The sequence below is a fragment of the Penicillium psychrofluorescens genome (assembly GCF_964197705.1).
Source record: "Penicillium psychrofluorescens genome assembly, chromosome: 6".
NCBI lineage: Eukaryota > Fungi > Ascomycota > Eurotiomycetes > Eurotiales > Aspergillaceae > Penicillium > Penicillium psychrofluorescens.
Window position 1 is genome coordinate 2,624,790 of NC_133444.1, and position 16,223 is coordinate 2,641,012.

General features: G+C 49.4%; 4 protein-coding genes across 4 annotated transcripts; 1 reads left to right on the forward strand and 3 right to left on the reverse strand.

The window, feature by feature from the left end:
• Positions 1-1,014: 1,014 nt before the first annotated feature.
• PFLUO_LOCUS9461 (uncharacterized protein) lies at positions 1,015-4,371 on the reverse strand (the record flags this gene model as incomplete). Its single annotated transcript, XM_073787291.1, has 1 exon — positions 1,015-4,371. The coding sequence occupies one exon, from the start codon at positions 4,369-4,371 to the stop codon at positions 1,015-1,017; it is 3,357 nt and encodes a 1,118-aa protein (XP_073643461.1).
• A 4,406-nt stretch (positions 4,372-8,777) lies between these two features.
• On the reverse strand, positions 8,778-9,287 carry PFLUO_LOCUS9462 (uncharacterized protein; the record flags this gene model as incomplete). Its single annotated transcript, XM_073787292.1, has 2 exons — positions 8,778-9,040; positions 9,221-9,287. The coding sequence occupies 2 exons, from the start codon at positions 9,285-9,287 to the stop codon at positions 8,778-8,780; spliced, it is 330 nt and encodes a 109-aa protein (XP_073643462.1).
• Positions 9,288-11,337: 2,050 nt separating this feature from the next.
• On the forward strand, positions 11,338-12,669 carry PFLUO_LOCUS9463 (uncharacterized protein; the record flags this gene model as incomplete). Its single annotated transcript, XM_073787293.1, has 3 exons — positions 11,338-12,167; positions 12,224-12,367; positions 12,432-12,669. 3 exons carry the CDS (start codon positions 11,338-11,340, stop codon positions 12,667-12,669), a joined length of 1,212 nt encoding a protein of 403 aa, XP_073643463.1.
• Positions 12,670-13,232: 563 nt separating this feature from the next.
• Positions 13,233-15,031, reverse strand: PFLUO_LOCUS9464 (NADH:ubiquinone oxidoreductase; the record flags this gene model as incomplete). The annotated part of the gene is made up of 2 exons (XM_073787294.1): positions 13,233-14,741; positions 14,795-15,031. 2 exons carry the CDS (start codon positions 15,029-15,031, stop codon positions 13,233-13,235), a joined length of 1,746 nt encoding a protein of 581 aa, XP_073643464.1.
• Between the last annotated feature and the right edge of the window lie 1,192 nt (positions 15,032-16,223).

Genomic DNA, 16,223 nt, shown 5'->3' on the forward strand with positions numbered 1-16,223 from the left:
TGGAGCCGCAAGAGTGGTGCTTGCATGGCAAAGTAGGTAGGGGAACGCGGATGCAATTGCAATTGCTGGATGATGTCGGGGACTTCGTACAGTACGCCCCATTACTGGGTCACCACCTACACTCTTCATTCTTTCGTAAACCCTAATTGCCAAGACTTGCTAGACCATATTGGGATTTTCCGGATTACCTCTGTCGATGGGGCCTGTATTGTTTTTATTGAGTATTCAGGACATATGGCGGGGTGTATTCACTTGTACCTTCGATACACTTGATACCTTGTTACCCCGCTTCGACAACCATCTTCTCTCGGTACGCGCAGATCTTTGATCAACGATGAGTAGCCACACTAGGATGGCGCCCAGCCTAGCCGCTTCGAAGCACAAGCTTATTCATGACATGATTCGCAGTGGAGAGCTATCTGTATTGTGCGGCGCTTGGGAGTATGCGATTCGCGTGATATGGCGTGTCGAATTACTCAGCACCTGGGGGAGATGTTCCCAATGTCTCTCGTCAATCAACGTCTAATTACCTTCCCAACCTCTAATATTACTTTTGCCAAAATTTGAAAGCAGAAAACCCAACGGAATCGATCGTAAATGATGAAAGTTGGCTTCCTTTGATCTATGGTGAAGATAGAATTGGAAAAAAAGCAACACAGAAAAGCGTGAGTTCGTATATATTTGACATCAAAATGATCGCCATTATTATTATTATCATCTTACCAAAAGAGGCCTTGTATTTGGAATTCTCTCATTCAATACCGTGAGTAAATCTTTTCGTCGGATCGGTTTCGTCAAAAAGAGGTCCATTCCCGACCCATACGCTTCGTGTTGATCACCGGCACTTGCAAGGCCGGTCAGGGCGACAATAGTCACTGGTTTGAATGGTTCTGTCGTTGACACATCGAGTGTGCTTTCATACTCACTCTCAAACTTGCGAATGAGCCGAGTAGATTCAAATCCATCCATTATTGGCATGGAGATATCTGTGCTTGTTAGTATAGTGCTTGACATTCAGAAAAAAAATTTACCCATTAGTACCACTCCGAATTGTGTAGGGTGGGCTTTGAAGGTGTCCAAGGCTTCCAGACCATTGCGAGCAGTCGTATACTGATACCCTTCTTTCTTCATATGTGCAATCAATATTTGTAAATTGATATCATTGTCTTCAACCAACAAGACAGCCAACGTCGATTCCTCTTCCATCTTTGGCAAGCTCTCTCGATTTGGCAGAGAAAGGGCATCACTATCATTTCGTGAAATAGTAGTGTTTTTGGGTTGTCGCGAGGCTTCTGTTTCGTCCAAATTGAAATATCCGTGATCTGTCGCCTTGCTTCCTGCGTCTGCCTTATCTTTCTGTAAAACGATCTTATCCTCTGTGCTTTGTACTTCAATGTCTTCTCGGAAAATTGGAGGTGAATCCGTCAACGAGTTGTTTTCTATCCCTGAAAGTTGATCCACTCTCGAGTCACGTCCAGTCAGAGGGTCCCCACATTGTTGTCGCCTAATGCATATGTTTAATGCCTTGGCTAACTTGCGCGGACCACAGGGCTGGCTGATGAATTCGACAATAGCCTTGTGATTCGATCGGTTTGCTGCAACAAACATGAGATGTGCTGCCTCGGGCGACCCACAAATCACTACAATCGGTATTCTCTGGCTTTCACCATTGCTATGTGGATAGTTCTGGGTCTTTGACAACCACGATTCCCACGTATTCACGGGATTGGTATCCGTCTGCACTGCAATGAAAAAATCGTACGAAGGGATAGCGTCGTCCGATGTAGACACTACATGGACACTCATCTCAAACCAATTCTTGCACAATTTCTCCAAAGAAGTGCGGAGGATTGTATCACGCTCGGACACGTCAGGTGATCCTAGCTCCAGGAGTCCCACAGTGGCGCCACGGATAACGTGTTTGACTTTCAAAATGGGCTCGGGTTCGGAGGAATTGAATTTGGCGTTTGGAGTGGGCACATGACTTAGAGTAACCCCAATTGAAACTTCAGTACCACGGCCCGGGAGCGAACTGACTTCGATATTACCGCCCATAGAACGGACCGCCTGGTGAACAATGCTCAACCCGAGCCCATTGCCAGGGGCAAGCGAGTTTTCTTGCGTGAACGGAGTGAATAAACCATTTTGCAAATACTCCATGCTCATACCCTGACCCGTGTCCTTGACCGTTAGGGACACTTTGAAATCACTAGGCCCTCCAGGCACGGCATTTTTGGAAGGAGTAACGGGCGATGCCGCTAGCTTCACAAATATAAAGCCAGTTTTGGTGTACTTCAAGGCGTTGCCAAATATGTTCATCATGATGCGACGCCAGGCGCCTATTTGGGTGAAAAACTGCCATTCGGCTGCTTCGTCGATATCCAGGATGATGCTGACTTGATCCGCTTTCTGGAAGGACCCCAAGATACCGACTGCCATGTCGTTCGGATGGTGTACGGCGATTGATCTTTGTGGACTTTGATAGAAACTGTGGCCAGCAAAGATACTTTCTATTACCTCTTCCAGAACAGCATCCAAGTGAATATTAGACTTCAGACTAATCATTCCTCTATGCCGAGTCCGCCGGGAAGGATCCACACTGTGAGATGATGGGTCGGTAATTTTGGATCGTCTTGATGGGCTTTTTCGTTTGTGGATGGCGTTGTTGCTTCCTACCTTCCGGAAATTGTTTATCTTCGAAAAGTCCAGCAAATGGTTGATCGTATCCAACAATGTTCGCCCACATGATTCAATGGTGTGCACCAATCCGTGCTGAAGTGCACTCATCGCCGTGTCCCGAAGTATTTCTGACGTGCCAAGAATACCATGGAGAGGACTTCGTAACTCATGCGAGATGCTGCTAACGAGGTTTGTTTTTGCGTTCTCCGACATCTCGACATCCAAACGATGCACCTCCGCCATAATGTTATTTCCAAAGGCCAACAGATACGTGAGCTCAGTCTCCGATGTGAAGACGCGCCGAGGCGTGTTCGTCCATACCAGAGCGCCGGAGAACCATCGAGCTCGGTGTGAGTCCCACATTGGCAGGAGAGCGATGCTGCGAGCGCCCGGAACGAGTTGAATAAGGGCATCTCCATCCTCTTTGAGCATAGCCCTGCACGTCTTTTTCCGGGATTTTCTTCCTCTTCCACCGGGGAGGTCAGTGGCGATCGCGTTTGGACCATCATCTTTCATCCTGTTTTTCCAGGGTCCGTCACTGCTTTCGTCCGAGGACAGCGACCCCTCTTCGCTGAAATTGAAGATCTTGCCTTTTGGGTAACGCCGCAGAAGAGCTTTCAACAATAGTTCCCGAAGAACAAGTTTTCCTTTCGATTCATGGTTGATACTGGATGTAGCCGAAGTCGAGAAGCCTAGGATTTCACATACGGTCGTGTTCTCTGGCCTGGTGTCTTTCCCGGCTGATGCAGTAGAGCTTCCCTGGGAATCAGGTCCGGTGCTGTCGTCGCTGCTGCCCGGGGAGCTTTCCGAACTACCACTATTTGAGCCTGGCCCCTTTCTTTTCGTATCGCTGACAAGACCACCATAAGACCCGATGCTCGCATCGAAAAAAGTCACGCCTTCGACCTCTATCGACTCCCGAATAATGTTAGCCGCTCGGGAAAAAACCTGTCGAACTCCAGCAGACAACATGTCTTCTTGTAGATTCTCAGTCGATGCCGTGCTTCGGACGGAGAAACTAGTCTCTGTTTCGGCCTTGTTGGAATTGGACATCTGATCGACACTGGATTCTGAGCTCTTGTCGGACTGGATCGTTAACGGCGAGGGAGACGGTCTTGAGGGAAAGGTCGGCGATGGCCCACCATACAAATTGGAAGATGCGAATTGCTCAGAAATACTTTGTGAACTTGCTTGTAACTCCGGCGGCGGGGATGACAGGCGGGTGTTGACGGCTGTGAGCAGACCAGACTTAATTTGTGCATTTTGCTGCTGTACATTCAAGTGGCCTTCGTCGTTTCGTTGTTCATTCAGGCGTAGTCCAGTGGCCTGTACCCACTCATTGCGGAGCGTCGCCTTACCTTCCACGAAACTTCCGAAGCCCACAACCATTCTCTCTGCACGGTGATGCTCCGCTTTGTAGCGGGCCATGTCCAGGTGGGTCATGACGGTTGATGCCATGTCTTGTAGGAACTTGATCGAAAGGGCATCCAATCCGGATCGTGGCTCATCATCGATTATGCAATAGGATCCAATTGTGATGCCTTTAGGGCTGATTATGGGGGCACCTGCATAGAACCTTGCTTTGGGAGAGCCGGTGACCATATTCAATTCGTTGAACCGCTCATCCCTGCGCAAATCAGGTACCAGATATATACTTCCCCCTAAAACATGTTTGTCGTCCTCTGGTGTCATTTGCGGCAGTGAAGCGACTTGGCGACATATCCCATCCTCCTTGGGGACAACGCAGCACCCCAACCATAAGGCATCTCGATCATCCTCCACTGTGTGATCCTGAAGACTGAGGCTTTCAGTGGCCTCTGCAAGGACATAATTTTGATCCCGTCCAAATAGCGAAATCAAGGCACGTTGAGCCTTCAATCTCAAAACTCCCAACTGAGCGAAAGCCGTCAAAGCGGTATCTGGCGACAAGCGAGGAACGAAGGCAGGATATTGACTTTGAACATTCGTAGGTGTTGTGGAAACTCTTGGGCCTGGTTGGAGACCCGCGATGTCGACTTTAAGATATCTTTTCATCAAAGCGGGGTTTCAGTTTGCAATCAGGCAGTCAGGGAAAGTGTAACTGTTCACGTACTTGAAGAGTTCTCTCTCCTGTGCTATTTTGAACTTTGGCGATTCAACTTGCGCTGGCTCCGACGACGCCATCAAACAAGCACACACAGTGCGTTCGTAGTGACGGCTAAAGTGGTCGAAGGACGAAAGAGTCTAGACAAAGATGCAAAAATACGAGGCGGCGTGTGATAACTGACCAGGAAGAATCGAAGGCGCGCTAATCCTAATACGGAAAGGCTAGCCCCTTCGCTTTCTAGACCACTTCCTTGTTTTTAATGAGACAACGTTGTATTTTAACTCGTAGCTATAATAGACGTATAGTACCACCCTCGGGCACCTCTCTTCTTACATAAGGGGCTATCCTAGGTTCGGGACAGAAAAGATTTAGGAAGGGTGCGAGATCCAGCCGCAGTCTCGTTATACTCTCCATACCACACATCACGAGACTAGGCTTCGTAAAGGCCCCCCATTTACCGTTATGAATAATACAAAGTAAAATCATAAAGACAAACACTCTTGATAATGAAATTACTATAATTTACACTGACTCATTGAAGATGCATGGGAAAGGTTCGGCGCTAGCGGAGAGATATCCTACTACGGACTAGTGAGTTTCTAGTGGGCCCGCAGGAAACAAAGAGAGATACGTAGATTAGAGGTAGAGCTGATTGCGAACCTCACTATAAAGCTGAATTCGAAAACTTCTATATAATTTTGAGAGTTATGCAGATATATAAAAATCAGTTTGCCGATGCGGGCTGTTCTCTATTCACTGGATCGCGTCTAGACCGGATTAAGTGATTTCTCTCGGTCGCTTCACCAAAAGGCCGATGTCGCGTACGAACCGCCGGGCGGCACCTAATTTCACACCACGCTTGGCGAAGAAATCGGGATCTTGGTCCTCGTAGATCTGAATGAGTAATTATAGCAGTAAAATACTGTCCAGGTAACGATACTGGAAAATAGCTATTCCGAGACTATTCTCAATATAGTATGGTAGGTCTTGGCATTAGGGTTCGAGAAACAATCGAAGAGTGTAGGTGGTGACACTAGTTTCGGGACGTACTGTATACTGTATTATTTAAAATGCTTCTGTTGTCGAAGTAGGGGTAATTGGTAGGCAAAAAAAAAAAACAACCAATAATGATTAAAGTTTGGGTTAGCGATTCATGAAGCCGGGTGTCGGAGCCCGGACCCCGCAGCACAGTGGAGCATTCCCTTCGACGGCCTTTTTATCCCGGAAACACCGTCCGTCCCCCCGTTGCGAGACAGCACCATGTGAAATCGAGGTGTAGGCATGGCATCTCAACCTGACAGCCCGGAGCTAGAGCCCAAGGAGGCTAAGGTGAGGGAGACCCCGTGCTTTCGGCTGTTATTGAGTCTAACTCCTCCAGTTCTTTACCTCGCATGATCCAGCATGTGACCAGGTATGTTCATGCTGGTGCTCTAAGAATGCTTTTGTATACCTAATAATCTCCAAAGTGTAGGGTCAAGAAGATTGGTTGCGGTCGAGAACTGCCGTCTTGCTTTAACTGTGTCAAAGCAAAGATCAAGTGTGAAAGGTCGAACAAAGGGAAAAAGCCTAACCAAACCAACAAACTGTACGTTTAACCCCTTGTGTAATACTTAAGGCCGTGGAAGATTGACCGGTATGGAAAGGGTCAATGACCTCGAACAAGTTGGCAACCGCCTCGGTGACTTAGAAAGGAATGTCAGCCTCATTCATCACCGACTGGACGAATTCTTCCGAGGTCCGCCTCCCCAGCAGCACAATAACCCAACAGATAGTGATCATAATCACCCCTATCTGGGTACACTGATACCATTACCATCTGAGGTCATTCCATCAAGTCCGTCTGGTAGCCAGGATGTTGTTGGGCCGGATCAAAGTACTCCCCATGGCAAAGGCACCAATCGTCTTAAGGGGACCAGTTCTTTGATGTCTCTCTTTGAAGATGGGGACGATAAGATCAATTATCAACTAGATGCAATGAGGCCAAAAGCCTCTCTGCGAGACATTCTTGGCTCCAATAAGCGGCAGGAAAAATCATCACCACAACCTCCGTTGGATGCCTTTTTGGCTTTCAAGTCTGATATTTATCATGGACTTTCGCTTTCAACGTACACATCTCAAGTGGATCTTTCCAATGATGGTGATTCCCTACTTCTTCCTCCAAAGAGATTGTTGGACCCCATTTTCGAGCCCTATTTTCGACATATCTCTTCTGTCGTACCAATCATGGGAAGACAGCCGTGCCTCAATGCAATTGAGGAACAATACTCACCAGAAGTTACAGCTGAAAATTTCGAGCCTGCATGGGTGATATTGTTCAACTACATGATTTTGTTTTGCTTCGTGGGACGATATATGCCTCTAGATCGGCCGAGTAGTGACGTCGACGTCGTGTCCATCACACATTTTGAGAAGCCGTTCGTTGTCAATATCCGACGGTCATTCTCTATTATACACCAGCTACTTACTCCAAAGCTGGTGAATGTTCAAGCGCTATTGGCCTTGGTAAGTTTACAATATCTTAGCAAGTATAGTTTGCCTTCCCTACTGACTAGGTGACCAGACATTGATCTCGCAGAAGTATTTCTCGGAACACGTCACGCAATATTTGCTGAACCAAACATGCTTCGTAGCTAAAGCAGTGGGGTTACATGAGGAGAGATATGGCATTACTGATTTGACGGCGGAAGATATTGACGACCGGCGCCGGGTGTTCAGCTGCTTGTTCATCGTCGACAAGGACGTGTCAATGCTATTTGGAACACCACCCAATCTTCATTACCACGACTGCGACGTGACCTATCCACTACACTCAACCTATGATTATCGGCTCCGCCTTGATTCCGGTCTCATTGTCGGCAAAGTATACAGCAAACTTTACTCTCCAGCAGCCACACGTGTTTCTCTTGAAAAATTAGAGTACAACGTGGATAATCTTCTTGGAGACATTGACAACTTTCAACGTGCTATAGACAATTTCTCCCCGAAAGAGACGGAATCCATGCATCATCGTGCCTGGCAATTTTTGCGACTGGAACAAAAACATTTTGTCCATCATGCCCGGCTCATGGTGTTACGGCGGAGCAGCCAGCCTCCTAAATACGCGCGACGCCTACTGGAAGCAAGACAGTGCATTCGAACGATTGCTAAAATCCGTGCTGCTCGAACTACTGTTGGTGGTTTCATGGTTCTGCGACGGTAAGAAACCATATTCGGGCTTTTTTTTTGGATTTTCCATATTCTGACTCGAAAACAGTCCATTCCAATGGCGCCCTTTTGCGGCATTTTTTGAAATCCTTCCAACTATATTCACATATCCACTTACCGGCCAAAATTTAGATGATCTTGAACGCCTAAAAGAGCTAGTCAGTATGTTGCGATTCGTGACTTCAGCAGATGATCCGTCTTCGTACTGTGGCAAGCTCCTTCGCATAGCAGGAGGATGCATTGAAATTACGGATGAGTTTGTCCAGCAATGTCTACGGCACCAAGACTCGACCTCGCCAAATCGTCCGCTGGAGACACATAGTAATCTACAGAGGAAACGCAAAGCTAGCCCTGCGGCGTGGTTCGGCGATGTTCATGCCGAACAGGCTCCGAGCCTTCCGGCTCAGAGTTATCGACCGGACGGGCTAGACCTTTCGAACTCTGCAGACGCAACAGACTTTGCCAGCATGAGCTATAGTTCATTTGGTGGCAATGGGTTGCAAGACATGTTCCCCGGCTGGCCCCAGGCTGGCTCCCTACCCTTTCTCGACGAGGAGCTCTTTTGGGGCGACGGTGAAGATGTCTTTGGCTCTCAGCATGGGATAACGCCAACATATGAGGACAGCAGTCAGTTCATTGGGGACAAGAGCTTGTAGAAGGATATTTAATAGCATTGAGAAAAATGTCCTGGAACGAAGTGTAAAGTAGAAAAGATTTCAAATTCTTGCCTTCAATGGAAGACCTTGGTCATTCTTTACAAAGCTTTCACATCAAAAATCGCATCACATAGAAAATTTGCTCTTTGCTCCTAATTTGTTGTATTGTGGTCCAGCTGATACAGTGGTTCCAGATGAGCGGACTTGTCAAAAAGACAGTAACGGCGCACAAAGTAAGGCACCACCTTGGTAAATTGGTAGCGTATAAAAGTTCCAGTGGGAACACCGAAAACATAATCAAGCTCCTCCAGGGTGCGCTTCTTGGTCTCAGGGAGTAAGCAGAAAATGAGACAGAAGCAGAGGACGTTCAGACCAGCATAGAAGCCGAAAGCTCCCTCGATGGTAAAGGCGGCCTCTATGCGGAAGAAAGTCAGTGACAAGACTAACCCCCAAAAATTGATGCTGGCGACGGCCCAGCTCATGCCCACTTCACGATGCGACAAGGGGAAAACCTCAGCACTATACGTGAAAGGCACAGGTCCCGCTCCGGGGGAGTAGCAAATAGCAAACAGATAGATGAATAGAGCAATTAGACCCAGGTGCGCCTTGCTGTTTTCAGGGGTGAAAAAGCACATGGCTGTTCCAATTAGGGTCAGGGTCATCAGAGGAAATGTCACTAGCAGGAGGCTTCGCCGACCGAATTGGTCGATTAATTTCACTGCTGGGAAAGCAAACACGAAATTTACTGCCCCAAATCCGAAGGAAAACAGTAGCGCAGCTAAATTACTGGCGCCGGCTGAGCTGAAAATGGAGGAGCTATAGTAGCTGATGATATTGACACCACACATCTGCTCAGTAGAATTTGGATTAGTTGGCTGCTTGCGTACATTTAATAGTTGTTAAAGGCAACCCCACCTGCTGGGACATCATGACAACAAAAGAGGCTACTACTGCCCGGCGGTTGCGCGGTATTGTGAATAGCTCAGTGAATCGCTTGACGTAGTTACTTGTCCGGTTGACGAGTGAAGCCTCCATTTGCAACTGGGAGTGCATATAGTAAAGGTCACGCGCGGCTTGCAACGGTGTCTTCCGCAGTTTGCAGAGCGAAGTATACGCATCTTTTGCGCGGCCCTTTTTCATGTACCAGCGAGGTGACTCGGGGCAAAGATATATCTATTCCATTGAGGCGTGGTTAGTTCCAAAGATCCCATCGTTTGATGCAAGAAACCTACAAACAAAGCCAACGGAACCGCTGGAAGAAAAGCCGAGGCCAGCTGGAGTCTCCAGGCGATTGTACCAACATGGTAAAAAACGAGGTTGGCAGCAAACCCGAGCATAATACCCAAGGCTGTGTATAGCTGCCACGACATGACCAAGCCGCCACGAATGTAGGCAGGTGAGTTTTCAGCGGCGAAAACGGGGATAATAGATGCCTTGCAACCCCAACCAACGCCCAGCAAGAGACGGCAGATAAACAATTCTGGCCAGCTTTGAGTAAAGGCCTGACACAGAACTGGGATCATGCAGAATATCGCAGAAAAGAGGATGGTGCCGCGTCGCCCGACGTAGTGATTGATGGGATCGGACAACCAACACCCGCAAAAGGACGCGCCAATGTGTGGTGCGCCGTTGACGAGGCCGAGGAGCCATTCGTTTTTTTGATAGTTGGGTGTGCCTGTTTTTGGGTTGATACCAAACTCTTGCGGGAATGAGAGATTGGCACCGTTGGCGCCTGTCTGGTCCCAGCCCCTAGAAGGATAAGTACTTATGACAAGCCGGGGATCGCGCGGAAGAAGATGGCTAGCTTACTGCACGGCAGCCCCGATTGAACACAGGATGATGGTCAGATAAAGTTGTTTTGTCTGGGACCATTTGTGTGTCTTTTCACGGCGCAAGGCCTGACGGTCTTCTTCGTCCAGCTCATTGAGTGTTTCAAAATCATCACTTTGGGCGACAAGAGCCCCCCTTTTAAGCAATGGAAGTGAAGCCTCAAGATCGTTTTCGCGTGCAAATAGTTCAACTTCTTCAAGGAGCTGTACCTTGCTCAAATGAGCCAAGGGGTTTTGAATTCTGTTCAACTGTGTCAGTTCCCAGGTCGGACCGGGCACTGCGGGTCTGTAGGATCTTCTCACTTTGCTGAGACGTTGTTATTCAGGTCGACATGCTCCTCCCCCTTGAGATCATTCTCCAGAGCAGGATGTCGGTCGGTTTGTTCCATGTGGCCGACAGCCATCTTCGGCTCATGCTCTGAGTCCATAAAGAAAATCAGTACTTCGGAGTGAGAGAAGTAGGATACAAGAAAAGTAAAAGGAGCAAGGCTCGACGCAGCAAGATAAACGGATTGATTATCGGGTCTCGACGGTCCACGGCCTTCAGGCTCCGAACGTATGTTTCCTGTTACCCTAGTAAAATCCTTCGGCAATTATGCCGCGGGGGAGCTAGGTTTGGGGTATCCATAGGACGACCGCAGTTGGTGGATCCTCATTGCGGGGCCCCAGATAAGTTTTCCACGCCCGGAGCCCGGAGCCCGTGGCCGAGGAGCTATCCCTTGTTATACGGATAGATCATGTGTTTTCGTGGGCCCCAAGGACCGAGAAATCCGATCCTTCTAGCCACAGCCCTGATCTCTCGCATTTATCAATAAAACCCCCGATATCGTGTTTGGGTTTATTGTAGGTTGAAAGGTTCATGTCACCAGACGGCAAACCGGATATGACCATGCCGGCTTTCAATGTCCTTTTCGTTGGCGCCGGTGGGATTGTTTTTGGCAACGACTGGGTGCGCTGGAACCACAGCTCCCATCTGGAGCGCATCCTGGGTGATCGCTTACGCGTCGTGGGCATTGTTGACCCCAGCTCTGATCGCTTCGAGTGGGTGATGAACCGTAAGCGGACTACATCCGCCAAAGGTTGTTATGCAGATACACGTCATTATACCAGCATCGAGCAAGCAGCATATCACATAAATGCCGTTGATGAGGACACAAAGAAATGCTCCGTTCATCTCATCATGCTGGCGTCGCCGCCGGAGTTCCGCGGGTCCATGTCGCCGGGGCGCGACCTCGAGGCTCAGCTCGTAGCCGCATTTGGCAGTGGACCGGCTATCTTTGCTGAGAAGCCGGTAACTATTGGGTCTGCAGATGGTGCATACGCTGTAGCCGATCATCTGAGCAAATCTGGCAACCTTGTGGGCGTAGGCTATATGCTACGATACCTTAAAGTCGTCCAGAAGGTCGTCCAGATCATCCGCGACAACAACCTCACTGTTATGAGCGTGTCTGCGCGCTATGTGACAGCGTACTCGAAAATGCGCAAAGCGGATTGGTGGGACAAATCAAAACAAGGCGGGCCAATTGTTGAGCAGGCCACGCACTTTTGCGATTTGTGTCGCTACCTTGGCGGCGAGGTTATTATGGATTCTGTCCAGGCGACAGCATTGGAGCACAATGAGCCAGCCGGCAAGCTGAGCCACTTTACGGATGCTGTTGAAGAGAGCAAGATCTCTGTCGAGAAGAGAATTCCCAGAGCCACGACTGCTATCTGGTGAGTTTATATTCCGTTTCAATCCCCTCGGATAGTAGACTAATATATGGTTATAGGAAATATCAAACTGGAGCCATTGGGACTCTGAATCATATAATTGCTTTACACGGGGTTGTGTACTCCAACGAGGTTGTTGTGATCGCCGACGGGTATCAGATGCGACTTGTTGACTTGTACGGCCTTCCAAAGCTTTTCGTGAGGTAAGTTTGGCTTTGTTTGGTTAATCTTTTGCTCGAACCACATCATGCTAATTATGTCTGAAAGGTATCCGGACGACGAAAAAGAAGTCGAGCATTACTATCCTGGAGATGACCCCTTCTACAATGAGCTTGCCGCAATTTGCAATGCCCAGGATCAAAAGGCAAATAATCAAACAACGTCTGTCATTGAAGGAATCAAGGCAGATGCGCTTCTTCCGAACCGAATCTTATCTTCCTTTGAAGATGCGACGAAGACTTACGAATTTACTTGGGCAATCAGATTGGAAAGTGAGAAGAAGTAAAATGTCATAGATGTTTATACATTAGATACATCCGCTTCAGATATAGAAGACTGCTAGTGAGGCTTTTCTGATTTGTTCTATGGATGGTCAATCAGAGAAGTACGAGAGTACGAGATGAATATAATCATAACATCATGGGTATTATTGTCGTACGCCCCGCAAGGCGAAATAAAAACGAAATGTAAGACGCTGAGACACAGCTTAGGACGGCTCCAGAATCGACCCGGAGCCACATCATGAACAGAATCAAAGGCGAGAAAACATGCCCAACACCAGTCGAAGCTGGATAACTGTACAGGATAATGTATGAACGGGGAAATGATGGGGGAATAGTGGGGGAATAGTGGGGGAATAATGGGGAAATGCTCAAGACCAGGTATCTAAACGCACCCGAAACAAAGATACGCTTCCCGTCAATCAGAAAGGGGAGAACATGACTAGAGAACGAAAAAACAAGGAAATAAGATGACGATGAACGAAAAACCTTCCGCGGGATTTGCAGTTGACCAGAATTTCTGAATGTCCAAGCCCAACGCCTCTTGAAACGAAGATGTCACACCAATTTAATAGGTTTCGCCCAATTCTTCAACCTGAGTCTTTGCTTTTGGGGGCGGCATGGCCCCGGGTCCGATACTGGTCTTGAAGCTTCGTGGAGTGGGAATCCCGGACGCACCGCTGGTAGTTCGCTTCTTCAGGCCTTTCGGGGTGGCAGGGATGGACGGCCTGCGAGTTTCTTGGGGCGGGTGAGATGTAGGAGTAGAAATGTCGTTGTCCTCCTCGATGTGAGTCATGCCTCCAAGAGCCGCATGGTTGCTGAGTGATGATCGAGGTCGTCGACTCTCCGTGGTTGGGTTCGTTGAGTAATGACCCAAGGGCGTGCGGGCTCCAGGTCGGCTCGATCGACTCTCGGGCCGAGCGGGTGGAGCGGACGGGATTCCAGAGGTACTGTGACCGAAGGAACTGCGACTGGAGAAACTGGTTCGGCTGCTGGGGCGGCTGTCGCCTTGGGTACGAGCCCCAAATGACTGGCGACTGTGAGGGATGTACGAAGGCGTGCTTTCGGTGTCTCGAATCGATGAGCCATAGCTACTGCCGCTTATCCGTTTACGAGAGGTTCTCCGAATGGTCACGGTGGATGGAACTGGACTATCTCCAACAACAGATCCTGCACGAGATCCGGCACGAGGTGATCCGCGAGAAGAAGTCTCTGAAGGCGCCGGAAGTCGTGACTTGGCCGATTGCACTCGTTCCTCGAGCTTCTGCATCTTGCCGATCAGACCACGAATCTGATACAAAGACCCAGAGTTGGGAAGTCCGGATGGGCGTGCAATGCTCGACCTCGACAGGCTGCTGCGAGGATTGAAGGTTGGCGTAGAGCGGCCGTTGCTGAGGGCGAAAGATGGGGTACGGGAGTGGGATGTGCGCGGCGCAGTCCGGGAATTGTAGAGGGATCTAGAATTGATCGGCTCTGCTCCTGCCGCTCTGGAACGAGGGAAGCTTGGGGTGGCGTTAATCGACTTGCGCAGGCTGGCAGATGACTCTGAGATAGGCGGCGACGGAGGGGTTGCGGCGGTCGATGCCAGTGATGGTTTGGCCGGTGGGGTAGCGAAGACAGGTGAAGAGGACGTCGTACCAGCAGGCGAGCGATCAAAGATTTCCAGGGTGTGTGAAGTGGACGGGCTGCGGTACAAGGGGGCCGGCTTCCGACGCCGTACGCCGTTGGATTCGGCATGTCGAAGCCTGTCCTGTACAATCTCGGCTTCGATTTTGAGGTCGGAGAGTTCGTCGCGGAGACGCTGGTTTTCAATGCGTAGGCTCTCACGCTCTTGCTCTCCAGTCTTGATTTCCTCCTCGAGCATCACTCCGCGCTCGATAGCCACATTGTATTTGGACTCCATGTCCTCCAGGGACGAGGTCGTGTTCCGGGCTTGGCGTTCAAAATCATCGTTGGCAACCTCGATGTCACGCAGCTTCAGTTGCATCGTACGGTTGGTGTCTCGCAGCGTGGTGATCTCCTTTTGCAGGTTGTTTAGGGCCGAGTTGCCCTCGGACTTGGACTGCTTGTACTTGGCCTGGCGACAGTTAGCCCCCGGTCCAAATCCATGCAATGTGTCCAAAATCATACCTTCCACTCATCGACCTCATAGCGAAAGCCATCGACCTTTTCTTGCAGCTGTCGCTCCCGCTTCTCTGAAGCCTCGATGTCCTTTTCCAACTCCGCCTCCAGCTCCCGGCTGGAGGTTTGGAAGTCGGCCAGCTCCGACTCTAGCTGCTCATATTGAGCCTTGTAGTGCGCGACCTCATCTCTGTAGAAGCTGCTGCCGTGTTTGTGTTCGGGGGGCGAGTCGTCGGCGGCCGGCATCTTCCTGCGTTAGGCACCGGGCGGGCCGCAACGAAGATGACCGGACAACAGAAGGAATGAAGATCCAGATAAAATCAAGCAGAAGTGCTAGACAAGCTGCCGTATGCGTAGGATAGCCCGTCGCCGAGGCGCATGTGGTTGCGTGGGTGGTCGAGTCAACAACCGTGCGTTGTTGATAAGAGCCCCTCGCCGGGGGGGCGGTGACGCAGGTGGGCGAGATTGCGATCGTGGACTCTTCACCAAGAGAGAGAAAATAGCCCGAGCAGACACAGGCGTAGCCACCGAGTGTCGTCTTCCAGCTGCTGGGGAGGGGGGAAGGGCAACTTACCTGAGGGCGAAAAATGGTGGTGAAGGGGAAGTGTTGTGTGTCGCAAAGCAGATTGATGATTAGATCGGCCGGGCTTGTTTTGGCCGTCGTCAGGGGGGCCGAGAGCGCTAGCCCGATTTGGGGGTAGTACAGGTGGTACATCAATCAGTCCATAGACCGGTCTCTGTATTGAATATCTTCCATCTCTCTCGTTGGATGTATGGATCTCATCGGCATGTTTGCTTACTTGAGTGTCTTTGATCAACCATGGATGGCAGCAAGTTTAGTACTTGCATGTCAACAAAGTCCCCAATACCCCCATCCAACTCATACAAAGCAGCCCTGGCAAGAAACGGGATCAAACGGAGTCCAGCCTCAGAATCTGATAATCGGAGTAATAAATAAATAATAAGCTGTTCACATAGCAAAAATGAATTAGTGCCAAAGCCTCTGTTCTTTGAGGCTGAGAGAGGGCACAGCTCGATCTACGCACGCACTTCCCCTACGACCACGACCCTTCTTTCAGGACCGAGAGCGAGTGATGGATCCAATGCCGGATTTGCGGCTTGTCGAAACCGATCTCGGAGATTTTTGGTTTTGACCAAATCATAGGAGATAAGATCTCAAAATCTCTTTCATGTGTCAGGAGCTTCCCACTCTTGCATCCAGTGGGTACTCCGCTCGAATCCCACGGAGCGACTGTGTGATTTGTTAGTTGTTTTCGAAAAACACATCAGAAGAAAAGAGAGAAATAATAGCAAAGATTAGAGAGCATTAGGGACCATCGTATGTTATGCGTTGTCCGTTGAATGCCGCTTTCCTCGCTCATTCATACTAAAGACGCATTCGGTCACATGATGATACCTCTGCCTCAGGTATCCCCAC